The sequence below is a fragment of the Esox lucius genome, chromosome 2 (genome assembly GCF_011004845.1).
Source record: "Esox lucius isolate fEsoLuc1 chromosome 2, fEsoLuc1.pri, whole genome shotgun sequence".
Taxonomy (NCBI): domain Eukaryota; kingdom Metazoa; phylum Chordata; class Actinopteri; order Esociformes; family Esocidae; genus Esox; species Esox lucius.
The window spans coordinates 19,792,130-19,819,500 of NC_047570.1; the positions used below are offsets into that span (position 1 = coordinate 19,792,130).

Consider the following 27,371-nt stretch of genomic DNA (forward strand, 5'->3'; position numbering starts at 1 on the left):
AAATCATTAGTAGCTATAACCTTTTGTCATCATTATGATATAATCTAATAAATATAGCATAGTGAATGATACTGGACATCTGTTTATCAGTCAATCAAATGTTAGCTAGCTACTGTTAGCATTTCTAGCAATATTATGAATAACTTTTGTCAGCTAAAGGCAACATTGCCATCTGTCAATACATTTCATGATGTGACATTGATGGCAAAGTTGTTATATAATACATATTACACAAATATAGCAATGACACAATGGAGTGAAAGTGTTGCAATCTATGAATACATTTCACAATTAACTAGTTACATGTATCTACCACCAGGGCCTAGGTGTCCATTCCAAGTGTGTTAAGAAAAATTTTGAGCTAGCAACACAGAGCTAGCAACACAATGGCTAGCAAACATAACTTTACCTACACTACTGCACATGAACAAAAAAATCCATAACAAATGTACTCACATTTACTGTCTTTCCTCCAAAATACTTCAAAGCAGTGTCACTCTGAAAACATTACCTGTTGCCTTCTTAAAAGTAATTATAGACTTAATGATAATGATACCTGACCCCATCATCCATTTCCTGAGTATTGGAAACAAAACAAACCTAGCTTGTGGGGGTTTTGGCACTGCACAGTACAAACTAGCTCAAACTAAGTAGGGTCAGTCAAATTGATTTACATTGTTGTTTATGAATGATAATGAATGCCATGCCATTATCAAATGTACAAATGTTTAAAATTGATAGAGTCAACCTGGCCAACAAAACAACATTCAAATAAATATAATATACACTGTGAAGTGTGCAGCAGCTAAAGAGGGAATCAATGCAAACATCTACTGCAGGTAGACACATACAGTAACGTTATGTGTGTAAACAGCAGTCTTGTGCAGGACATGGGCACAGGGGGAATAACTGTGAGAGGCAATGCTGTTCAGTGTGTTCATTTCCTTATTTATTGACTCGCTTGCTTTTCTCTGAGTGTTTGAAATTAATAACAGCCAGCAAAAATCAGACAGAGGGAGGAAAATCAGCACTTTCCCTGCAGTGAAGCCATTCATCAAGCTAACGAGAGAGGAGGGGGAGAAGAGAAGAATAACTGACGTATGGAGAGGAGGAGAGGGAGGACAAGGGAGGCAGGTGCGGTGCAGAGGGGAGAGAGAAGAGGAAGGTAGCATGAACGGAAGGTCTGGGGTGTTAGTTGGAGGGAAAGGATGAAGTGAGGTTTTCTGGTAGCATTGGGATGGATGTATACTGTTTGATAAGGAGTTTTTGGCTTTCTTTTAGGAGTGTTTGGCTTAGTTGGTGGAGTGAACTCTTCTAAAAGACGAAGAGGAAGAAAGAGAGGGGGTACAAGCTTTGGAAGGAATGTGGAGAATGTCAATGTCTTTTGAGAGACAGAGAGAGACTAAGTCAGACCGAGAGAGATGGAGAGAGACAGCGAAACAGCAGGAGACAGAGAGAAACAGAAAAAGACACGAGGACAGAGGAAAAACAGATTGAGTGAGACTGACAGAAACCAAGACAGAATGAGAGTCTGTGGAAAGAGTACCTCTCATGTTAGAGAGTTTACATAACAACATATATCTGGGCACACAACCATGTGAATTGGGTCCTTGCCAATGGCTATTGTGGGGACTGCAGTGCTATAAACTGAGGTACAGGCTTCCAGGCAGCATCAACCATTAGTGGTGCCCTGGACTCTGGCCTTCACCAGTAAGTGCTGGGTGAAGAGATCTGATGTCCAGTTGCTCTCCACAGTCTAGGCCACTAGGCAGGATGCCGGTCTGAGGTGAAATATCTTAACATCAGGCCATCTTGGTCAAAAAAATTTGAAAAACGTATGTGCCTTCCCCTCTCAGCTCCACAAATGCTGGATATAATGTATCTGCAATCGCTTCTAATTTAGCTGAGGGTAGTTTTAAGTACTGTGCATGTATACAGAAAGTAATACCAACCAATGGATGTGTTTTTGACGGTGACTAGCCATAATGTGTCCTTCCTCCTTTTCCAGGTAATTCTAGCCTACTTTGGTATTTCACACCCTGAGTAGGGCAGACTAGGATCTTACTTCAGAGACTGTTTTTAGGCTTGGAAGAAAAGAAAGGAAGTGCCATGCGGCAAATAAATCGCAAAGTGGAGCTGTATGTCCATACGCCCTGAGCTAAATCTGAAAGCATTTCACAACCAAGACATGCCCATACTTCCCTAAAATTGGAGATACAATTGAGAAATGTATGTTTTAAACTAAGAACTAAATTGCTCTTTCTTTCCACCTTTCTTTTGATTCTTAAAAATGATTATGCTTGAGTTGTTTTGTGGTTAAACTCCTAAATAACCTGTCATTGTGATTTTTTTTTTAAGTACAATAAACACACAGATAGCTTCCACACACAGGTGTTCTTTTTTTACTTGGATTAGCCTTTAAATCCCGCTCTTTTACTAAATGAGTCAAAAAATACCCAGAACCTACAAAACAATGAAATTATACAGACTACAGAGGGCCAAAGAGCCTACAAAAGAAGCCCTAAAACCCTAACCTGGGCCAGGCTGAGATGGGCAAGACTGAGTTTAGTAGGAACGGGAATTTGATTCATGGTGCCTGAGTGTGACGTCGGCTGTACCCAGCTGGCTGTACATGGAGATCTATATTTTTAACCTTAAAGCCAGACCACAGTGTCTTCGGTCACCCAGGCTAAATATAGACTCATTCCTTCTGAACACTACTCCAGTTTCTCACTCCTTTCCAGGAGGCAGGTGGAGATGAGGGGTAGAGAGGATGAGAAAGAGACAGGGGACATGGTACATGCTCATCTAGGGGTAAGGGGTGACATGTCACCTCTGTCTTGATGCCAAACTAAATCCAAGAACTCTTGACCTGTGTGTGGCAGAGGGGTCGGAAGGGTTGTTTGTGAAGCTCTGCGATGCCCTCTCCTCCCTCAAATCTGCTTCAACTCTGTCCCCACGTTCACCTCTCTCCTCCGGATGACAGGTCAATATGTATCAGGTTCATCTGCCTTCATTCCTCTAGGGAGACCATCATCCTGCATTGCACCCAGAAATACGGTGACTCCTCCGGTGCACAGAGGAGGAAGTGAACAGTGAGTTATTATGCAGCTAAGGAGGAGTAGCGGAGGGAGAGGAGTGTACTGTGTCACACACAGACACAGGCACATACTGAACATGGAGATATACACACCACATCTGCTGTATATTCTTAACAATGACTGGATTCCAGTAGGAATTACGCATTCCTTTGCTAGCTAGCATAATGTGACTTGGAGGCCCGATATGGCCTGTAAACCAGGAATTTACATTTTAGTCATTTAGCAGATCATTTGTAATTTAGCAGAAAATTACAGCTACAAAAATCATTTTAAAGTCAAGACTAGAAGGACAAACTAAGGGCTAGAAGGACAAAATATGCAAACAATTGTTCACAAAAGGCAGACGTTTTCTGAAAATGAGCATGGTCTCAGCTTTCTTAACTGGTTCCACCATTTTGGTGCAAGGACAGCGAACACTTTGGCTGGGGTTACTGCTTCGTAACTGGGCTGCTTCATGTATACGGTAAGGTTGTGCTCTCCCTGCAGGAGAGGGTCACCGCCTTGATGTTTAATTAGAAGAACAAATGTTATTTTTAGCATTCTGTGAGGGGGACACTGACGATTTTACAGAGACATGCCTTTCCCTGGAGGTAAAGCAACTAGCTTTTATCAAGATTGATCTTGAGGTGGTGGGCCACGCAGAAATGCCGGTTGCCACCTGGTGTCATACGAGGGAAATAGTAAAGTGTCAAGTTGCAATGATAAGAAAGACCAGGTAAAGAAATTAGAGAATAGGAGAGGGCCTAGAACTGAGCCCTGGGGGGCACCATCAGTGAGATTTCTTGGAGGAAAACACATATACTCTAGCTGCAGCCAGCCACACAGGATGCTATCCAAGGCTGTACCGAGCCTGAGACGCCCAGCCCAGAGTGGAAGGAGAGGAGGATCAGATGGTTCACAGTGTTAAATGCTGTAGATAGATCAAGAAGGATGAGAACAGTGGAGAGTGTCAGCTTAGGCAGTGTAATACAGTGTGATACAGAGGACAGCCGTCTCAGTGGAGTGACTCGACATGAAGCATGACTGGTACGGGCAGAAAATATTGTAATCAGAGAGACACCAAGAGAGTTGGTCAGCACGCTCACATGTTTTTGTCGTCTTTGATGTCAGAGCGGTCCGGTTTCGGGTTATTTTGTATTTATATTTTTGCTTTTACCATGTTTTTATTGGCAATGTTGTGATATGAAATTTGTGATTAAGAATTTGCCTCAACACCCAGCAGACTCCAGTGGTGCTCTTATCACACTGCTCACTTACCTAGGAGGCCTATACTATAATCTTTACATGCCGTAAGGAGCGTATTATCCAACCTACTCCCTTGATTGAGCTCACAGACACCCATGCCGCCAAAAGGATTCTCTAGAGTGCCAGTAGGCAAGGCAACTAAATAATATTACTAACCCTGCAAAACCATGGGACCCCTGGGCTAATCCATGTGCAGGATTAAAACACTGGTTTTAAAACACACAATAAGACTGGCCAACTTGAAGTCATAAGAAAACAAATCTGGTAGCCTAGGCGGTTTCACTGATCTAAGCTGCAGATTCCAGAGAAGATATACCCTTTAAAGCATGGGTTTACTTCAAGCCTGCTACTGTTTCGGGGGGGAAAAATCGTAATGTATCTATCCAGTAAAACAGAATCCAGCCAAAAATATATGTATGCATGCAATATGTTGCTTGCATAAGTATTCAACCACTTTACACTCTGAGCACAGTTAGACCTAAAATTAGGAAGTGGAAGTGCATCACACCACACAGGCACTGCCAAGAAAAGGCTGTCCCTCAAAACTAATGTGCTGAAACAAAAGAAAAAGCATAGAGAGGACAATGATCACTTTGAAGGAGTTAGAGAGTTCATTGGCTGGGGGTGGAAAAATGGTGCACTGACCTAACATATCAGAGAACTCTGCAAACAACTGGCCTGTATTGGAAGCGTGGCAAGAAAGAAGCTGTTACTCCTAAAATATAATCAGCAAACATGAGAGCTATCCACCTGTGATATTGGAAAATGTTTTGCGATCAGATGAGACCAAAACTGAGCTTTTTGGCAAAAACTCAAAGACCAATGTATGGCACTAACTTCTGACCGTGCTTCTACATGCACCATTCCTAGAATGAAGCAGAGTGGTGACAGCACCATGATGTGGAGATGTTATTCATCAGCAAGAACTGGGCATCTTGTTAAAAATAAGGAAGAATGGATGCGGCAAAATACATGGAAATACTTAGAGAATCTGCTTAAGTCTGCCAGAAAACTAAAGCTTGGGAGGAAATGCATCATTCAGCAGGACAATAATTCCAATTTAAAGGCCAAAACACAACTTTTGCAAGGCACTGTATGTTGTGAAATGTTTCTACAATTAGTGGTTATGAAATAAGTATGGGGACATTTATTTTGACAATACTCACCCTTGACAGATTAGCTGGTTAGGTAAATGTTTATGTCAGTAGTCAAAATCAATATCAGCATATAGTTATATTTGAAAAAGCCCTTAAACTCCCCTATTAATATTAAAGTGAAAAAGTGCAATGTTCAGCTTGGTAAAGATTCAGTTACTAGATGAAATTTCCATTTATTAGGTAGCTGTGGCAACATGAGTGTGAAAGAAGAGCAAGTTTTTCAGTTTCAGCTAATATGTCCAGTACAATGACTAAGCAAAACCTACCAAAGCCTTTTTTGCAAAGAAACAATTTTAAACCATTTTCAACAATTTCAAAAAATAGCACATATGGGGACAGACAAACACTGGAAGACAATTAACATTTGAACAAATGGGAGATTCATACCTTACACTGAAAATAGTGTAGAGTAAAATGGACACAGATGATTTTTGACTGTCAAAGAATACAGATGAACACAAACACACACACACACACTGGTGATTGTGAAAATGGGCGTCTTTGTGAGAGGAGTGCTGTGTGTGGGTAACACTGCATCAGTGAGCCTAACCTAAGCCACCCTAATGTCACACCTCCCCTGTCCGTTACAGCCTACCCTCCGTCTGACCACACACAGACACACTGTCACTCCGTGGCACAAACGCCAGCTTCATAATCTTCTTTAACCAGAGTGCACTTATTCATAGTCATGGGAGCGCACGTACGCATGTGTACACACACACACACACACTTGGCACTTTCTCCTTGTCAGCAGAATCCAGGTCCCTCTCCTCCCTGCTGGGTTTTGAACTCCATTCCCCCTCTGCCAGGGCTGACACCTGAGGTAAAATGCCTGCTTGCCTTCCTCACAGACAGATCTGAACATTCACACAAAGACACACACACGCCGACAAACACACACATACATACACGCATCTCTTGGTATAAAGGACAAACTAGGAGCAGTTGTCTTAGCTCTAACCACGCAACTCACATGAAGACACAGTAGCCCTTTTTCTCCTTCAGTTTCCATACTATAAATACATGTTTGTCTTGATTCACTCCCTCAGCTAGTCTGAGACATAGACAGAGATACTGTATCTGTGTCCTGGTCAGCTCCAATTCCAACCAGAGTCAGGAAACTCTTTCCTCAAGCAAGGACACTCAGACGCTGTCTCTCTGTTCCGATCCCTCAGCCTGTCCTCTCGGAGCTACGTGAGCAGACTGATTACTGCCCCCCATTCCTTCTCCTATGCATGAATTTGAATTAAGCAAAGACTCATCATCATAGCCTACCTTGCCTGAGGACAGAGACAAAAACCAGGATGGCCACAGAAAAGACAGGGTTAGGTCAAGCTGTAAGAGGTTGGCAGATGGTCAGGGAGTACAACAATTTCATACAATGGGAAATTGCCTTGGATATAAGAGCCTGACGTCCTTATGGTTTTCCAATTTTCCACACCCATTGGTTGTGGCATTGTATATTTTCTGTGCCCTGGCACATGCTGAGCTGAGGGCACCAAATGTACAGTAGTGGTGCAGTAGGAAAAGCGAAGCACTTAAAACACTTCATCTAAATATGATTTGTCCATGTCTTTACTAACGTCTTTTGCCGCCTGCCTCTCTCATTCTGTTGTGCTCTCTATCGTTCCTCTATCTCTCTCTCTCTCTCGCTCACTCTGCTGAAGCTAAGTGGAGCTGGAGACAGGCCAGCTACTGATCCCACACCCCACTTAGAGACAATCAGGCAGATAACACAGGAGACACACACGTATGGCCATATGGGACGCCTTACTCGATATAGTGTGGAGATAGAAGCCCACAATGCGCCATCTCAGTACAAACTATTTTTAGAAAAGTTATATTTTTAATGCTTCTCAGAAGTGAAACCTAGACTTTTTTATCCCCTTCAATTTGCTTGTGCAGTGTTAGCCACCGGTCACTCACATCAACTGACTTTGGCCTTAGAAGACCACTCACGGGGGCATGAGGCGGTGTAATATATTAAATAACATAATGCCAGCTCAATCAGAAGGGCAATCTGAATGGATTCTTCATGCTTGCTGTTTAACATGTGAGCTATTTTTTTCAACTCAGATTTTTTTTAAATGTTTATTCCAGTTACCTCCCATAGTATCACCTGGCTCATAGGATCATTCCTCAGAGACAAGGCCATCCCTAAACCTTTGAAATAAATAGGGATGCACTTTGTTGTTCATAAACTCAGTTAGCTGTTACTCGACATAACTATATGTGGTCCTGTATGGGTAAGCCCAGTGTCTGAGGGCTGATTAGGGTGACTACTCCCTGAACATACACTTGGGATCAGAGGGATGACAGGGATTTCCCAGGGAAGAGCTGCCTATGGGTAGATGAGGAACAGCTGCCTGGAGAGGCCGTCAGAGAGGCCGTTGAAGGCAGGTGGGCGTTGTAATGTATTGTACATCATAAAGAGGAACGGAGGGCTTTGGGGCTGGTCGTGATCCATACGATGGAATGAGATATGATAAGTACAGCTGAATTTAAGCACAGCACAAACAGGCACACATAGGACAACTACTCAAGTGCAATTCCTTATATTTCACAGTATTTTGCGCCCACTGTGGGTCTCATTTTAAGTCACCGAAGACTTCCCTCTTAAGTGATCAGTCAATGGGATTTAGCGCGGCACAATAAGTGAAGCCATTTAAAAAACATTTGGTTTTGTGACAAACTGTGACCCAAGTTTCCCTTCAAAGGTGTGCATCAATTACAAATGCAAAAAATTTCCTAAATTGGAGTTATCTTGTACTGTACACGCAAGGTGTATTTGACACACTTTGGTATATTAGAAGAGAAAAACAAAACAGCCAGAAACTAAAATTAGTTTGTAGAAATGGCACGTAGGTAAAATATTCCATCTTGTCTTCATAAGGCAGTTTTATGTTTCCAGCCCATTATATTTCAGAGATGTAAATAAAGGCTAATGATATAAAAATGCTTGTGTACGGCTCCATGAACATCATAAAGTGATGAGTTGGAGAAAGATATTGCAGAGGAAAGATGGTGCTGGCATCAGATTTATAAATAAAGAATGACAAACAATATTACATACATAGCTGTAATGGACCTTTCAGAGAACCACAGATTATGTTATAATAGCATAGTACAAAGTGTACTCTGGTGTTGTTCAATCTAATATACTGTATGTACATGGGTGTTCCGTTCAAAGTGAAAACTATTCATTAAATGACACTGATAAAAATATTTTTTTGTGACTGAAGTACTAGAAATAGGAACAATAATACTAAAGGTAACGATCATATAACCAACAATAAATATAATAAAGAAAATATGTATAATTATTATTGTTATTATTAGTTTTATTTTATATGTTATAATTACATTTAAAGATTGGTTTACAAGCTGATACTGTTATTAAAGAGTAACAGTATAAAAGAGTGCTACAGACAATAATCAATAACATTGATAAAAGAGTGAAAGCGAGTGAAAAGGAGAAAGGAGAGAGAAAGAGTTGCATTTACCTCAGACGTCAAGGCCAAGGGCACAGAGCGGCGAGGGTCTGGATCACAGATGGAGGAATTTTCTGGACGACCTGGAAATGCAAATAGAAAACCCAGTCAAAACACATACCATTTATACACACACAAAGATACACAGACAACACTATATACTTCACACACAACCACGGAGCGAGTTGCTTTCTCTCTGCAGCTATGCAGTAAAATAAATATGGAAGCTTACTGTACATCTAATTTGATGTGAAAGGTTGAATATTAGGCAAATGTGCATTGTAGACTTGCTTTGTCAATTCTCTAAACATCTACACAAACAAATTCAATTTCATTTAAAATACTAACTGACATGTATTCTAAAGAATGGGAATACTAAATCAAAGCAGACAAATACAACAGTAATCAAGAAGTAATTAATTATAAAAATATAACCAACCACAAGGCAAGTCTATTTTTAAATGTTGTGAGACTAATATAATTTGCTTTGCTGTGCTCTATGATGCTCAGAAGCCACACAAATGTAGATAAGGAACAAGATATTCTAAATTGAAGATTATAGGAAATACCAAGCCCTAGTTTTATACAGTTTTATGAACGTTATAAAGTTGTTGCACATACTCTAAACATAGTATTCACTGGAACTCTTTGGTAGATCTCATAATCTATTTACATTAATCAATGACACTAATAAATAAAACTGTATAAATGCAATTAAAAAAAAAAATTGTGAGCTACTAACCTGGTTGCCCTGAAGTAAAAATGTGAAAAATGTCAGTGTGGGGCTAGATCTTAGGAAGCTAATACATTTAATTGTGAAAATAATTATTTGCTTTTTATTGGATCTCATGGAGGCTTAACTGCACATTGATGGGCAAACACATATTTGCACCAAAAGGCACATCTGCACATGTATAAACACACACAGACAAAAACACACAAAACAGCACTGAGCAATTAAACAATATATCAGTTTCATTTTTAATAGTTACATTTAACTGATTATGGTTTCAAGAGAGACTGACACCAGCTCTACTAAACATACTTTTAGAAATTAACTATTGTAATTATTTAGTAAAACAGCATTAGCCATCTACTTTACTTCATACTGCCCTTAATCTGAGTCATTGAAAAGTGCATATTTCTTTTGTTATCATCACACCGAAACCAATCCAAACAAAAGCTAGTCTTTCAGACCGATTACACACATGCGAAAACAAACACACACACACACACACAAGCATGCACAGATCCACACATAGCAGGAAATATGTACAAACACTGCAGAGGAAAAAACTGAAGTTATTGGGTTTTCAAATAAAAGCCACATAACTCAATTTTACTGAACGCTGACTAACTCTAAGAAAACAGCAGTGATGCAGTCTGATGATGTAGAGACCACAGCAGGACATAAAGTTAGCTTGTCTAAATCACTCTGCGTGTAAAGAGAGATGCAGACACTGTATATTATGCCTGAAAGCAGCCCAAACTAGCCCCTAACTACTTTAACCCTGCTTTCTTGGTTCACAAAATGCAACTGGGTATGTCCATCTATCAAACAGGATGGCTGACTGACTCACACAGAAGCATATAAACAAATGCATATGTTTTTTATGTTTTTTTTAAGTGCTATTACATTGTCTTGAAGCCTTTCCAAAAAAGATATACAGTATATTAGTATGAATCTTTCTGGAATAGATCTCCTCCTAAGTAGCCCTGAACTTTTGGGGGCTAAAACAAAATTAGATTTGAGGGTGCCCAAATGTTGAGCTTGTCATTGTATAAATATAAATTAATGCAATTGTATTATATACAGTATAGTCCCTCTACTCCGTGTGGCATTCCTTCTAGCTCTAACTAGAACTGCATCCAATTTGCTTCAGAGGCCACATCTCAACATCAATTGTCCTGAATCCACTAAGAGTTTGAAAAAAAAAGAGGTTAAAGTTTATAAAAAATTATATAATATATATAATATTATAATATATACAGCTCCGGAAAAAATTAAGAAACCACTGCAACTTTTTCTTTCCTTTCCAAAAAATCTGAAAAGGAAAGTTTTGACTGAGGAACAGAAGCATTAAATTTGCAGTGGTCTCATAATTTTAACCCTTCTGTTCCTCACTCAAAACCTTCCTTTTTGACTTTTTTGGAAAGACCACTGACAGGTGAAGAGAATAATGCTAATAATCTTGTTATCAAGGCACCTGTCAGTGAGTGGGATATATTAGGCAGCAAGTGAACATTCCATCTTCAAAGTTGATGTGTTAGAAGCAGGAAAAATAGCCAAGCATAAGGATCTGAGTGACTTTGACAAGGACCAAATTGTGATGTCTAGACGATTGGGTCAAAGCATCTCCAAAACTGCAGACCTGGTGGGGTCTTCTCGGTTGCAGTGGACAGTACCTACAAACAAGCTATTGTAGCTCAAATTGCTGAAAATGTTAATGCTGGTACTGATAGAAAGGTGTCAGAACACCCAGTGCATTGCAGTTTGTTGCATATGGGCCTGCATAGCTGCAGACCAGTCAGGGTGCCCATGCTGACCCCTGTCCACTGCTGAAAGTGCCTACAATGGACATGTGAGCATCAGAACTGGATCACGGAGCAATGGAAGGTGACCTGGTCCGATGAATCATGTTTTCCTTTACATCATGTAGATGGCAGGGTACGTGTGAATCGCTAACCTGGAGAACACATGGCACCAGGATGCACTATGGGAAGAAGGCAAGCCGGCAGAGGCAGTGTGATGCATTGGGCAATGTTCTGCTGGGAAACCTTAGGTTCTGCCATTCATGTGGATGTTAATGTGACATGTACCACCTACCTAAGCATTGTTGCAGACCATTGTTTCCCTCCTCAGTGTCATGTGACTCATTAGTGTTACAAGGTCTCAGGTGTGAATAGGGAGCAGGTGTGTTCAATTTGGTGTTATTGCTCTCACACTCCCTCATACTGGTCACTGGAAGTTCAACATGGCACCTCATGGCAAAGAACTCTCTGAGGATCTGAAAAAAAGAATTGTTGCTCTACATAAAGATGGTCTAAGCTATAAGAAGATTGCCAAGACCCTGAAACTGAGCTGCAGCATGGTGGCCAAGACCAAACAGCGGTTTAACAGGACAGGTTCCACTCAGAACAGGCCTCGCCATGGACAACCAAAGAAGTTGAGTGCACATGCTCAGCATCATATCCGGAGGATGTCTTTGGGAAATAGACGTATGAGTGCTGCCAGCATTGCTGCAGAGGTTGAGGGGGGTGGGGGTTCAGCCTGTCAGTACTCAGACCATATGCCGTACACTGCATCAAATTGTTCTGCATGGCTGTCGTCCCAGAAGGAAGCCTCTTCTAAAGATGATGCACAAGAAAGCCCACAAACAGTTTGCTGAAGACAAGCAGACTAAGGACATTAATTACTGGAACCTTATCCTGTGGTCTGATGAGACCAAGATCAACTTATTTGGTTCAGATGGTGTCAAGCGTGTGTGACGGCAACCAGGTGAGTCAAGCATGGTGGTGGGAGTGTCATGTTCTGGGGCTGGGCATGAGTGCTGCTGGCACTGGGGAGCTACAGTTCAACATGTACTGTGACATACTGAAGCAAAGCATGATCCCCTCCCTTCGGAGACTGGGCCGCAGGGCAGTATTCCAACATGATAACGACCCCAAACACACCTGCCTTGTTAAAGAAGCTGAGGTTAAACGTGATGGATTGGCCAAGCATGTCTCCAGACCTAAACCCTATTGAGCAAATGTGGGGCATCCTCAAATGGAAGGTGGAGGAGCGTAAGGTATCTAACATCCACCAGCTCCGTGATTTCGCTATGGAGGAGTGGAAGGGGACTCCAGTGGCAACCTATAAAGCGCTGGTGAACTCCATGCACAAGAGGGTTAAGGCAGTGCTGGAAAATTATGGTGGCCACACAAAATATTGACACTTTGGGCCCAATTTGTACTCACTTTTGTTGCCAGTGGTTTACACATTAATGGTTGTGTGTTGTGTTATTTTGAGGGGACAGCAAATGTACACTGTTATACAAACTGTACACTCACTACTTTACATTGCAGCAAAGTATAATTTCTTCAGTGTTGTCACATGAACAGATATAAACAAATATTTACAAAAATGTGAGGGGAGTACTCACTTTTGTGAGATATTGTGTATATATATATATATATATATATATAAAACCCTGTTTGCAAAAAAGTTTGGACGCCGTGTAAAATGAATGTGATAATGTGCAAATCAGGTATCCCCATATTTATTTGAAATAGCACAAAGACAACCTATCAAATGTTGAAACTGAGAAATGTAATTGCTTTTGGAAAAAAACATTCTTGAATTTGATGCAAGCAACACGTTTCACATATGTTTGGGCAGTGGCATGTTTACCACTGTGTTGAATCACTTCTTCTTTTAACAATATTCTGTAAGCATTTTGGAACTGAGGGGACCAATTTTGCTCTACTTTTAAAAGTGAAATATATTCCCATTCTTGCTTGATATAGGATTTTTGCTGCTCAACTGTTCAGGTCTCCTTTGTCATATTTTTCGTTTCAAAAAGCACCAAATGTCTTCAACAGGTGACAGGTCTGGGCTGCATGCAGGCCGTGCCGTTGTAATACATGCAGAATGTGGTTTGGCACTGTCATGCTAAAATAAGCAAGTCCCTCCCTGAAAATGACATTGTCTAGAAGGTAGCATATGTTGCTCCAAAACCTGGGTATACTTTTCAGCATTAATGGTGCCTTGACAGATGTGCAGATCACCCATGCCATGTGCAGTAATGCACCCCCATACCATCACGGATGCTGGCTTTTGGACTGTGCGCTGATAACAAGCTGGACCGTCCCTCGCCTCTTTAGCCGAGGATGCGGCGTCCATGATTCCCAAACATAATTTCAAATTTACAACATTGGTTTTTGGCCTTGTGCCTTGCATAGAGATTTCTCCGGATTACATTAATATTTTAATTATATTATATACTGTAGATAAGATCCCCAAACTCAATTTGACATTGAGAAACATTCATAAATTGTTGCACTATTTGACATTGTCTCTCATATGGAAGACCAACGTTTGAATCTATTGAGTGCAATTACATTTATTAATTATTTCTGGTAGATTCCACGATTCTCTCATCTTTTCACTTGATGAAAAAGTTAGTTATTGTCGCCTTTATTTATAGTTATTGTCTAAATGTCATTCACGAATGAAAAAAGTACACTGTTTTGCCATGAAAGAAAAAAATATGTTCCTATGCCATGAAATGAAATAGCTTTGGCAGACTCGCTAGCAATTGCTAAATTCTTATGACTATTCCAGTAAGTTAGCAGATACCGGTAAAGCTTATTACTGGCTAATACCCTGTAAAAACGGCCAGTGGCAAACTCAATACTATTTGTGGTAGAGGTAAACTTCGTAAGAAACGTTAGTCAGTTTAACTATCAATTTCATTCACGAATGGCCAATTATCTATTAAAACGGCCAGTGGCAAAAAGAGGCTTGCCTGGCTTCTTGTTTTTTTAGGATTACACCACTTTTACTTTTACCAGTCTTGTTGCCCCAGTCCCAACTTTTTTGAAACGTGTTGCTGGCATCAAAGTGGGCATATAAACAATAACATCTCTCAGTTTCAACATTTGATGTTATCTTTGTACTATTTTCTATTGAATATAGGGCTTAGATATTTTGCACATCATTGCATTCTGTTTAAATTCTGTTTAACTACATTTTACACAGACCCCCAATGTTTTTGGAGAAGGGTTGATGGGGTGTTGTGTGTAGTGGGGGACAGACAAATGGCTACTGGAAAGGATACACAGGAATCAGGGTTGAAAAGTACTGAAAAATACTAACTAGCACACTAACATTATAATGAAATACTGTCATTATGGTAAAATACACTGAGCTTAAGTTTAACTGCACAAATCAGTTTTGCAAAGATCAGATACATTTGAACAAGCAGACAAAATAGAAATACAGTAGGTATTAGTTATGTTCTACGCTGTACGGTTGGTATTTGCAGATGTTTTACATGGGTTAACAAAAAATTATTTATGTTTAATAGCTGCGCTAACTACAATAATAACTTACCTGAAATAGTTTTTGCTTTACTTTATGACCCCATACGCAATCTATTTAGCTGGCTACTAACCTGCCAAACATGTGTTAGCCATATTGTTGGTTGTTATCAGACCTACCTATGTGGTTGAGATGTTACCTAGCAGACTGAATAAATTATGCATAGTAAGATATTGAACGTTCGCTAGTTTTTATCTGTTACTACCCTACTAAATGTTGTCTAGTTAACTTGTGGCCTGTTATCGGACTTTTCCACTAGCACACTAAGGCATTGAAGCATAGCAAACTGATGCTTGGTACTTATTAACTGTCTACAACTAGCCCACCATTTCTAGTTGTCTTGTTAGTTTTAATCTGACATATCAACGTGGTGAGATGCCCACTAGCATAACTGGGTAGGGCTTTTTGCTAACTACAGTAATACCATAGATCATAAAGAACTTGTAAATAGTAAAATTTTAGCTAACGTTTTGGGTAACGTTTTACCACAAATCATACAAAATGATGTTGGCAGCTAACATTAACACATTCCTACTACCTGAACACATGGTTCCAGTGACAAATCTGGTAATAAAATTTGCTGAACAATATATACAAAAAACACGACATGAATTATTAAAAACAGAAACTACAAAAGCCTATTGAAGGAAAAAAAAGCTTAACATCCTATTTTTTTCTTTACACTCATGATATATACTATATTCCTGCGACGTTGCTTGATGATCAGATTTTGCTCGGAGGGAAATGTGGAAGATTTTCCTGCTACCACAAGCTGCACTTGGTGATGACGTCAAACGGAAAGCGTAATTCTGTAAGTAAGTGTTGTTTTTGTCATGGTGAAGGGCAGGCAGGACTCAAGACACAGAGCGAGTAAAGGGAATAATTTCTTCTAATGTGCTTTTCCAGAAACAAAAACAACAAACAACGAGGTACACCACAAGCTGAGGCAGACGGCACAAACAATGATCCAGAAACCTATAGCAACACTTTAAGAGGATTTCAAATGTTTTTTACTAGCTGTATTAAATGTCAGTTATTGTAATCACAGAAATGAAACTAAACACAACAACCTTGTCAACCTCTGTGTTACTGGACCTCAGGGAGCCGGGTTTGGATTCATTTAAGTCACAGTCCCTTTGCTTTGAGTTCATTTGCAAATATGTATAATTACAACTCAGAGTACAGCTACACCTCATTATTAACATAACCTGCAGCCAGCCACTTTCAAGGACAACTCTCTAATGAGCTGAACATCCATTCTCACCAAAATATCTTTATGAAGCACTAATCTTCAACTTTCAGCCTCCATTAAGAGGATAAAATTAGATAAATATTCCCCAATAAAATAAGTACATCTTAATTGATCCTCTATGTGTGTGTGTGTGTGTGTGTGTGTGTAAGGCCCCCGAAGGAATGCAATAAAAAAGAGGATAGAGGATAGGTTATTTTGCTGTTTGCGGTATTTCATCAGATGTCCTTACTTCACCATCCTGGACAGGCTTTATGAGGAGGCCAGGAGGGATGGGATAGGACTGGCTATTCACTCTGTCAGCTACATTCATTCTGACCATCACCAGCCATCAAAAGCTATCTTTTTTAAACAAAAATAAAATTAGCATTTAGCAGAACCAAACCATCAGAATAATAACTTACTTAAATGACGTCCAAAAGATTTTAAAGGCCCAATGTGTATTCAGAATGTATTCAAATCAGTGTTATTACATCACTACCATGGAGGGGAATTATTATGACTAAACAAAGAGGTTGGTCCCTAGTCCATGATTCTCTACTAAAGCTCCGCTGATTAGTGACACACATACACACACACTTACACACAAGTCAGTCACTTATCTGGAACAGCTGTTGCAAAACTCTTACGCTCCCTCAAATGCACCTACACAGTTAAGGACTGGCAAAACTGCAGTGACAGTTGCGCTCTCTGTATACACACTGTACCGAGTGTCGAGCTAAGTGGCTGTTATGATGACAGTATATATTATTTAGGCAGTAATAACTTAGAGCGTTAGCTGTATCTCACACACAGAGCCATCTTACTCTGCAGAGGAAATGAGTGTGTTCCCCTGGGTTACAGATTACTCTAATGACTGTGTACAGCCGTGTGCACTTTCACTTTTGACCTCCATACCTCCTCTAAAACAGTCTGACACAAACACACACAAACTTACACACACACACACACATGCATGAACAATTACTCCCATAGCCCTGTCCTGGGCCTCTATTTCAGACCCCCTAACTTTAGAATCTGACAACAGGCTTGTTACTCTCTGAGCTAACATACAGCCTTTTCCACAGCCAACCTCTATAAGTGGCTAACGTCAAAGTGTTCTATAACTCAGAATTAGTGGCTCAAATAAATGTATAGCAAATTAGCAATGGGCATGTTGCATATAACTTATCTACCATCCTCACTCAAATGTATCAAAATTATATCTATTGTTATGAATTAAATAATATTAAATATTAAGAAATCATTCATAATGGATAATGGTGTTTACCAAATAAAAATAAAAATAATTATACAGTAGCAGAAGATGATTTCTCCAGACAGACAACACGTGATCCATTACCTAACAGTACATTACTTTTGTCCTGTTCAGGAAAACGCCTAGATATGACTTAAAAACCGGCAACTATGGCTGATGATTTAATTTTAAAGAGACTGGTGGTTTGCTAACCTCAACAAACCAGTCAGAATGAATAACTCACCTTAGCCTTAGGAGTAACCCTTTACTTAAAACAGTCCAAAATACCTAACCCTTACCATCCTGGTGTAGAAGCAATGTCTGTGTGTCTTTCAATTTACTTCAGATGTTTTCGAGGGGTTGAATCAACATTTAACATGACATCGATGAGAGACTATAAGTAAAACTTATGTGCAAGTATAGTTAGGGTTAGTGTTAGGCATTCATTACGTTTTTTTAAGTTTAGGGTAAGGTTAGGAATAAAGTTGATGGTTGAAGTTAGGGTTTTGTCGTCAAGTTCAATACAAAGCTCTAAACAAACTTTTCCCTCTTAGGAGGTTCAAACCTAAAACCTTTTTAGACAGAAGCCTAACCACTTATATCCTATCCCCATTCATTTCTGCAATCCCCCATTACACTGCAAGCCTTATTTCTGTATTTTGATTATTTTAATGACAGGACAGTTAGGAAGGGAAACCGAGAGAGTTGGCTTATCTGAGGCTGAAGCCCTGGGGGCATGTGTGGTTCCAGTCTGGGATATGTATTAAATGTAATAGTGAATATGATTGCCCCTAGTGGCCAGATTGCAAGCCATATACAGTGCCTTTAGAAAGTATTCCACCCTTTAACTTGTTCCACATTTTGTGTTACAGCTTGAAAATGTATATGACTCTTACAAAAATATATGTCTATTGTTTTCATTTTTTTAAACCAACACACGTATCATAAATGTTATGGGCAAACTTATTGGCACCCAACATTATATTTCTTTGCTAATCTGTTGGCAAAGATAACGACAGTTAAACAGATCTTGTAACCATCAGTAAGCTTCCTGCACCTCTCTACTTGTGTCTTCACCTCTCTATCCCAGTCTTCAGCTGCAAATTCACTGTCCACAGAAAACAACACTGTTTCATCCTCAGTTAATCCCGAGTGGTTTTCATTCTTTCTTGATGATCAGTTCATGTACACGAGATGAAAAAAAAACTGCATGAAAATCAGCTGATTTGATGATGCATTTTACGCATTCAAGCATTCCAATACATGAGGCAGCAAAGTAACCCCTCAGGATTATAGAACCTCCTCCACATTTGACTTCAGCCAGGGTGTTCTTTTCTTTGAACACTCCATTTGGTCTTCTTTACACAATGCTGATCTGCTTTGTCAAAGACCTCCAATTTGTTTCATCGGCCCACAGAAAGGTTTCCCAGAAGGATTTAGACTTGTTTAGAGGTCAGCTAATTGATCTTTAGCAGTTGTGCAAGGTGCTTTGTCAACTGTTTGAACTACCTTTTCACCAAATATTACATTCTAGGTAGCTGACCACGGTTCGAAGGGCTGCAGACATCCTGATAATACTCCAGACTGTGCTAACAGGAATTTGGAATGTTGGAATGTCTATGTTTAATGAGGATTATTTAGTATTTGACCTCCTCAGAGAGTTCTTTGGTCTTCACTATCTTGACAGCAGTATGTATAGAAATAATTGTATTTTGAATGCAGAAATTCACATTTCAAATCACCCAATTAGTTGAATACACTCACTCTGCGTGAAATTATGTTTCAATTAACATACTTTTTGAATAAATACTCCAGCTCTCTATCTCCCAAATAATCTAAGATCTCTCAGTCAAGTAGCGAATTCTCAGCAAAAATATAAAAGAAATATTTGGACACAGCTACATTTCAACCAAATTATTTTATAAAGCTAACCCAATTCAACAAATCACAAAAAACGTAGAAACCATTTTTACAATAAATATAAGATATTGCCTTACGCAGAAAGTTTTAGTACACCCCTACCTTTACCATAACATAAAATGACTACAATTAGAATAGGGTGTAAATGATTGGAACATCTTTTGAGTTTATCTTGGTTTGGTTAAGCCTTCTATAAAGATTGCAAACTTGGTTTTGTCAAACAATCTAAATAAGACAGGTTGCACCTCTAAATTCAGGCCAAGAGCTGACCAAATGATGCTAACAGATGTCTCTAAAAATGACTGCGTAACAAGAAATTTACAGGCTTCTCTGGCCACAATAAATGTTGAAGTGCATGAGTCAGATAGTGACTGAAAGAGTCAGAAAGAGATTGCGAAAACGTCACCTACACGGAAAGTCAAAAAGGAAGAAGTGTCTGCGCTCAAAAGGAATATCAAGACACAACTGTTTGCCAGACAACACCTGGGTAAAGACCAAAGCTACTTGAAAATTGTGCTCTGGACAGATGAGTCAAAGGTGTTATCTGGCCTCAATGCCTGATGCCATATTTGGTGAAAACAAAACACTGCGTTTGAACATATGAACCTCATTACAAGGATAAAGCAAGGAGGCAGTGGCATTATGTTTTGGGGCTGCTTTGCATTTTCCTGAACACATAAGCATAGCTACAACAGAATAGCTTAAATAGAAGAAATGATGGGTTATGGAATGGCCAGGTAAAAGTAAAAAATGTCTCAGTCAATGTAAGAGACTGATAGACACTTTCAACAAAAGACTACATGAAGTTATTTCAGGCAAACACCTGTTATTGAAGGTATATTTCTGTAGATATTTGATCAATAAAAGTATAAAATTAAATATAAAATATAATAATTGTGTCATTTGTTGAATTAGTTTACCGTTATCTGTCAATGGTGTTAAGGGGGAGATTACATATCCGTGTCCAAAAAATAATAATACACTTTCCAGTGGGTGTACTTACTTTTTCACATGACTGTAGTTGAATGGCTCCGATGATGAAAGAACAATATGGCAGTTTCTCCACAATACTAACCTAAACGACAGACTGAAAGGAAGAGGCCTATACAAAACACCACTGTTTCAAAACATGCATTAAGTATATAACAAGACACTTATTAAACACAACACGAAAAAAAAAAAAGTGGCAATAAATCCCTTTTTCTTTTGATTGCAAAGCATTGTTTGGGGCAAATCCAAAATAAATCATTGTGTACCCCTATATTTGAAAGCATGGTGGTGGCAGAACTTTAAGTGTTTTTAAATGCTTATTGAGCAAATGAAGTTAAATCCAGCTGTGCAAAGCTCTTAGAGACTTATAACAAGACACACTCTAATCACAGCTAAATGTTTTCCTTCAATATATAGACTCAGGAGGTTGAATACATAAGCAATACCTTGTTGAAAATTCCTAGAATTGATCAACCTATCTGGCATTATAGAGTATTTTGTTTTAATTATTGATTTAAAAAAATGTATGTGACATTTTAAGGAAATGTGTAAAAGGTCAAGGTGCTTCAATACTCTCACTGTATAAACATTTGCACAAAAATTGACAAAGTTCTTATATGGATAATGATCTTTAGAGACACAGTAAAGACTTGCTCTCTCCTTCTCTATCACACACACACACACACACAAGGCGGCACACACACACACACCCACATTGGTTCTAGTTGCTGATTTTTTCATTATCCATAAAAGACACCAAAAGGTGAAAATTATCCACCCAAAATAACGCCAAACATGTCTGGTTGTTCTGTGTTGCAAATATTAAATATTCATCAATAAATGGCATCTCTATGGCTGGGGATCAAACACATATGTGATTAGATATATTGAGCGGTTTCTCCTAAGTAAGCAGGAGAGTGGGCTTGGCTGTAAATTGCGTGGTGTGTGCACGCTAAGGCACAGGCCTGGCACAGCTGCAAAGAGCCGCACTCACAATTTATCATCTCCACATCGCAGGAGCCACTGGCCCGCTGTGCTATTAATCATCAGCAAAATCATTTAATTCAGCCCCAGCTCCAACTATTGTCTCAGTCCTCCCCATCTACACCCGCTTCCCTCGCCCCCCTCTCGGCCCTTGCTATGGGCACATCAGCCACCGCGGCAGCACCGCACTACCCTACTTCTCACATAACGCCTAAACAGCCAAGCAGGAGAGGAGCGGGAACTGAAGTGTCCCTGTGTTGGTGTTGGAGTAAAACACCATGCCTCTCACGGATTGGTTATTTAGTTGAATTATTGTAGAGGCTTAGGGGATCAATAAAGAAATGACTCTGATATTTTACTACAGATTATTTCAACTGACTGTACTTTATGCTTTTAACAGTGATCTTATTTTACCGGCAAATACAAATAGTCTCATCAATTGGGGGTTCATGAATTTAAATACAATTACATGACTGGTTATCTATCATAAAATAATCACGAGGAAGGATACACCACTGTGATGGTGATTTAAATGTTATGATAAAATGGCCACACCCAACCTCACTGACGTTCAGAGTAGGATATGTGTTCACACACTCATTAAAAACATTTTCAATGCACACCTTATCATGCATACTGATGCACTGGCAGGCTTCTAACAACAAAAAAACAAGGTCCTAAAATTGTGTATATTTTAGACCGTCACATTTCTTTTCTCATTAAGTGAATGTTCTAGAACACTGGAAATGAACCACGTCCTTCTTTCTTCTACATGTCTTTTGGACATTTTAGACAGACTGACATCACACACATTCAAGAGAGCAATCTTTAGTTACAGTCCCCTTAGGAACACTAAGATTAAGATCCATCGTCAGAAGAGGTCTCAAAGGTCAAAACGTAAACATCAATCCAACAGTGAGCAGGGAGCCGTGTTTCTATGCTTCATCTGCCCACACCTGCCTCTGTGACTCATTACATACTGCGCTGGCACTGTCTCCTAAATCCCCTCAAATGTATGACAGAGCCCTCTTGGATGTCAGGGTGTACCCCAGCTCTCAGGGCATGGTCTTTTCTGTTAGGCCAAATGCAAGAGGTGAGAAAGGCAGGGTGAAGTGAATGGTGAAGTGGGGATGGATATAAAGATCGGGCTCTTGCACATGTGGAAATGTATCCCAAACACACACGCACACACACAAACATAGAAACATAGGAACACACAATAACTCTAAAATAGGATTTTTTTACACACAGAAATGTTGATTCAAATTGAGGATGAAAGGCACTTTACTTATATAAAACATTATGTATTTATAATATAGAATGCACACACGTTACCGGATTTGAATGATAAATAGCTATTGAATTTGCTAATATGAATGACAAGTGTTATACATACCCAAGAGGCTTGATCTAACCATGCATGGAGGAAAAGACATCGGAACTATTACTTCAATTTGGTTTATTCAATTGAGTTACTTTTTTATAAACAATTCCTTGAAGAGTGAAATTAAGTCAAGAGCTGGTTGTTATACAACTTCACTTGGTTTGCAAGGACACCTACATTAGATAGATAGTTCCTGTGGGATATAAACTAGTCTCTTCTTTTAAGTTACTTTATTTTTATTAAGAAATTCACAAAACAAAACTTACATTTATAGATATTGCTCCATGTAAAGATACCCTTAAATAAATGTTTCAGTGCCACATTCCAAATGGATTGTATCTCCAACAAAAGGCAAATGTGTATGTACTAAGTTGAATTATCATGTTCTACATTTAAGATTTTCAGTGAGATTTGAATAAGGCAAACTGGCAAACAAACTATTAATGATGTTATTACCTGGAATGTGCCTTCTTTCATCAGCACAAATCTCATAGACTAGAAAACTCACAAGAAAACCTGCCGCAAACGTCTTGATACCAAGTCACAAATATACTCCAGTTAAGTCAACCCTACAAATGTAGGCTGAACTCTTTGTTTCACTTTGCATTAACATGAACTACTCTGGTTTTGTATGTGAAATCCATATTCACTCTCTGCTGGTATATGCCAAGAACAAAAAAACGGAGAAACGTAATTAAATGCCAATTACATACATTTATTGCATATCATTTAATTGTAAGAATAAAAAAACGAGCACATATGAACATTACATAAGGTTAGTGAGTGAAATAATTTTGCACAGCAAAATGAGAAAAGTTTAATTAACAAATTTCTTAAAGATTTATTGAGGAATGGTATCTCACAATTTTTACAAGTAGGGTGTCAATCCCTGTCTTTTAAACAATGTCCAGACATTATTGATTATAGACTTCCTAATAATATTATTGCCTTGTAAATAATGACTACGTTTGAGACAAAAACATCTATGCCTGGTTACCAACAAACTATTAAAATTAACTTATCCAGCGATGCCAAGGTATCAGCGTTTTTATCAGCGTCGTAGACATCCCATTATGTGATATTGCAGGCTACATTTTAGTGCAATTCAGTCCAAAATACCTCAGAATACATTGTCAAAATGCATGGTTCACGCTAAACTGGGCCTGAAGTTTCTCCTCGTTTAATACTTTGGTTTAAATACAGTCGGTTGGCAAAGACAAACATCACTAGAGCTGTCAAACTACTGTATGAACTACCAGAACATGCCGCAAAAAGCGCTGCTTATGAATGGAAACAATACTGTTTTATTGTATAAATTGGAGACGTGCCAACCTAACCTAACCAATGACAAGTAAATAATTTAGGGCACATGACTTAATGATATCTACATCTAAAGGATCCTAATATTCTATATCACATTCATTTTTAAATGTCAACCTGTAGAACATCCAAGTTATATTTTAGAGTTACAGATAATAAAAATGTAGGCTATACCTAGATTATGAACTAAAGATCCATTGCATTCCAACGTTTTCAAATGCACAAGGATAGGGATTTTCTTTTTAAAAATAAACAAACCGTTTTAAAGCCACATACAGTTTAGGCCCACATAGGACTACATGATTCCTTTTTGAATAGTTTACGTCCTTTCACCCCTCGCAACATGGATCCCCGCGGAAAAACTTCCATCAAGAATGCATCAGAGCATTCACTGCATGTAAATGGGAGCCGACGTTGTGTCATTCAACACAGTTGAAATGCACTTGCACGGGAAGGGGGGTGGCATAAGGGTCCTTGTCACTTTTTTGATCAATCCCAAAAAAGTGATCAGGCCATAAAAGAAAGTATGAATGCCATGCTGGAGTCATCTGAAAAAAGTACATTTTCAAGCAAAAATATAATATAAACCGTACATGTCCAGCATGCAGGCCAGTTCAATTTCATATATCTTTTAAAACAATGGATATTCTTTCATAAGAGTAATAGTCTTTTGCTAAACACAAAATAGCAAGCATAACGCATGAGATGAGGTGGGGTAAAATGGCAGGTCATCCGCAGTCATCGAAGTTTGTCAGAAACCAAAAAAGAAAGTAAAAAGGACCAAAAACATTTTTCTGTAGATGGTTGCAGTTTTTACAGGTACGCGGGTTTCAAAGTAAAATGGTGGGGGGAAAAAAGCAAGTTGATGAACTCCAAAGGGGTATACTTAGTGGTTGCATGCACACAGTCTACAGCAACAGTGCAAAGTCAAATCAACATCGAAAAACAATAGCCAAGATGAGATATTGGAAACACTGCAAGTCAAATGAACGACAAAAAAGCTTGACAAAAATATGAATAAAATAATAAGTATGGTAGCGAAAATGATGATGGCAGGTTTCAACGTTTTTACTCCAAAATGAACGAAAATGATGACAAGTTCCATTTTTCTATTGCAAGCCCCCAAAAAACTCAAAACCGTTATTTGACAGACTTGAGCAAACCCCGATTGTCAAATAACCACTATCGAAAAAGTTGGGAAATTAGTCTTGATCTAGTAAGCCCCATAAAAAAGGAAACTTTGTAGGTTAATGAGGGGACTGACAAACTCAGTTGATAATCTTTTGTTTTTCACGATAATGTTGAAACTCACATGAAAAACTCCGGGGAGGAAGGGTTGTTGTCACTGCTGGATCCATTTTCTCTGAAGCCGTTGCTGATGAGCTTCTCGTATTTTTCTTTGTATGCGTCCCTCTCCCGGACCAGCCTGGAGATCTCAGCCTTAAGGTGGTCGACTTGCTGGACGAGCTGCGTCTTCTCGCCCTCCAGGACGTGCCGCTGCTGGACCCGCTTGTAGCGGCAGGACTGGGCATAGCCTCTGTTCTTTAGGGTCCTCCTCTTCTGTTTCAGCCGGATCACTTCTTCCTTGCTGACCCCTCGTAGCTGTCGGTTGAGCTCCCGCACCGACATAGTCACCAGCTGGTCGTCCGAAAACCGGTCGTCCAAATGTCCCATATGTGGATGGTTTCCTCCGGAGCTGCCGTTGGACGGGACCCCGGGTGATTGGTGGTGGTGACCACCGTTGTGGTGGTGGTGGTGGTGGTGGTGAGGACCCCCATTCTGGGCTGCTGCGGCGGCGATAACTGCGGACACCACCGCAGCGGCGGAGCCCATCTCTTCCCCGGCCATGGTGCCTGCTCCTCCGGCTCCGCCGGCAAACTGCTGTCCTCTAGCATAGCCATCGAAGGACTGGAGCTGGTGACTGCTGTTGATCAGCGCCTCAACTGCGTCTTCGGGGCTGAAACCCAGCGCCTCCGGATTCAACTGCTGTTGATAACCGGACATCCAGTAGAAATCCTCCAAGTGTGCCTTCTGTTCGCTCCCCGAGCCCGGACTGGGCGACGAGAAGCTTGGAGAAGGGGGCACCGAGCTGCAAGGCGTGCTCATCGGGGTGGAAGACAAGGATCCCCCGGCGATAAGGCGGCTGCACTGGCTGATGTTGCGATCGGGCTCCACCGGCTCCTTTTTCACTTCAAACTTCATCAGATCGAAGTCATTAACATATTCCATGGCCAGGGGACTGGTGGGCAGGTCGGAGTTGCTCATTGCCAGCTCTGATGCCATCCTCTTGCTGCTGACAGTCCTCCAAACGGGGTGAAGAGCAGCTGTCAAACTGGGTTGCTTCGGAAGAACGTGAGCCAGTTTGATTTTTAAGCGTATTTGTTTAAAGTAGAAAAAAATATTTTCAACGTCCTTTTTGCAACGACGGGTTCCCAACTGTAGATGAATACTTTCCCTTTGCAGTCTATTGCACAGACTCACCAGAGCCGTGCACTCAAGTTGCGGAGTCCTCTTTCAACAAGAGAAATTCGGCGGCTTTGTATTTTAAACATTTAACACTTTAATGTTTCTTCATCTATCCATTGCCTAAAGCGGTGATGGTTATATCTCGAGAAGGGATAAATTTAGCCTCGCACGTAATATGGCTCTAACTTGCAGGCGATTTTTTAGAAGGATCACACAGCAGATGAGTTTAAAAGCATTGCAGAGTTTTATAGCCACCCTGACGTCAGGTTGGAAATGGAAAATTGACTCGGACGAAGAGCCAATAGGCTTGCACATTTGGAGGGCTAATTAACATATTAGTGCAGAAACAAAACTTTTCTCAACTGTCAAAGGTTATCAGCTGACTGTCAGCTGGAACTCAACCGATTAACTCATTCACTCCTCAGTTTGAATTATATATATATATATATATATATATATATATATATATATATATATATATATATATATATATATATATATATATATATATGATTATTTCATTGAGACAATAGTGGGTAAAGAATATTGGGCTGTATGCAACATATGATTCGATTTAATGTTGAATCAAGGTATTTGAATATTCATATGTACAACATCTTGTGCAATTGATACTGTTATTGATGTTTATATAATTATTATAAATAAACGTGAAATAACGCTTTTGTATGTTGCATTAATTTGTATTTGTTTCAAACCTAACGTTTTGTATTCATGATTTGAA

At 39.6% G+C, this 27,371-nt stretch overlaps 1 protein-coding gene across 5 annotated transcripts in view; it reads right to left on the reverse strand.

Annotated features, from left to right (window-relative positions):
* The window catches only part of mafa (v-maf avian musculoaponeurotic fibrosarcoma oncogene homolog a (paralog a)), a 130,888-nt gene extending 103,851 nt beyond the window's left edge, over positions 1-27,037 (reverse strand). For all 5 annotated transcript variants that reach the window (XR_829286.4, XM_010899490.5, XM_020040408.2 and 2 more), the window contains exons 1-2: positions 25,476-27,037; positions 9,007-9,077 (exon numbers count right to left, since the gene is read on the reverse strand). Coding sequence is in view for 4 of the 5 variants with exons in the window: in XM_010899490.5 (XP_010897792.1) it covers positions 9,050-9,077; positions 25,476-26,446 (999 nt within the window). In the remaining variant the exon portion in view is untranslated. The remainder of the gene's footprint in view (positions 1-9,006; positions 9,078-25,475) is intronic.
* Between the last annotated feature and the right edge of the window lie 334 nt (positions 27,038-27,371).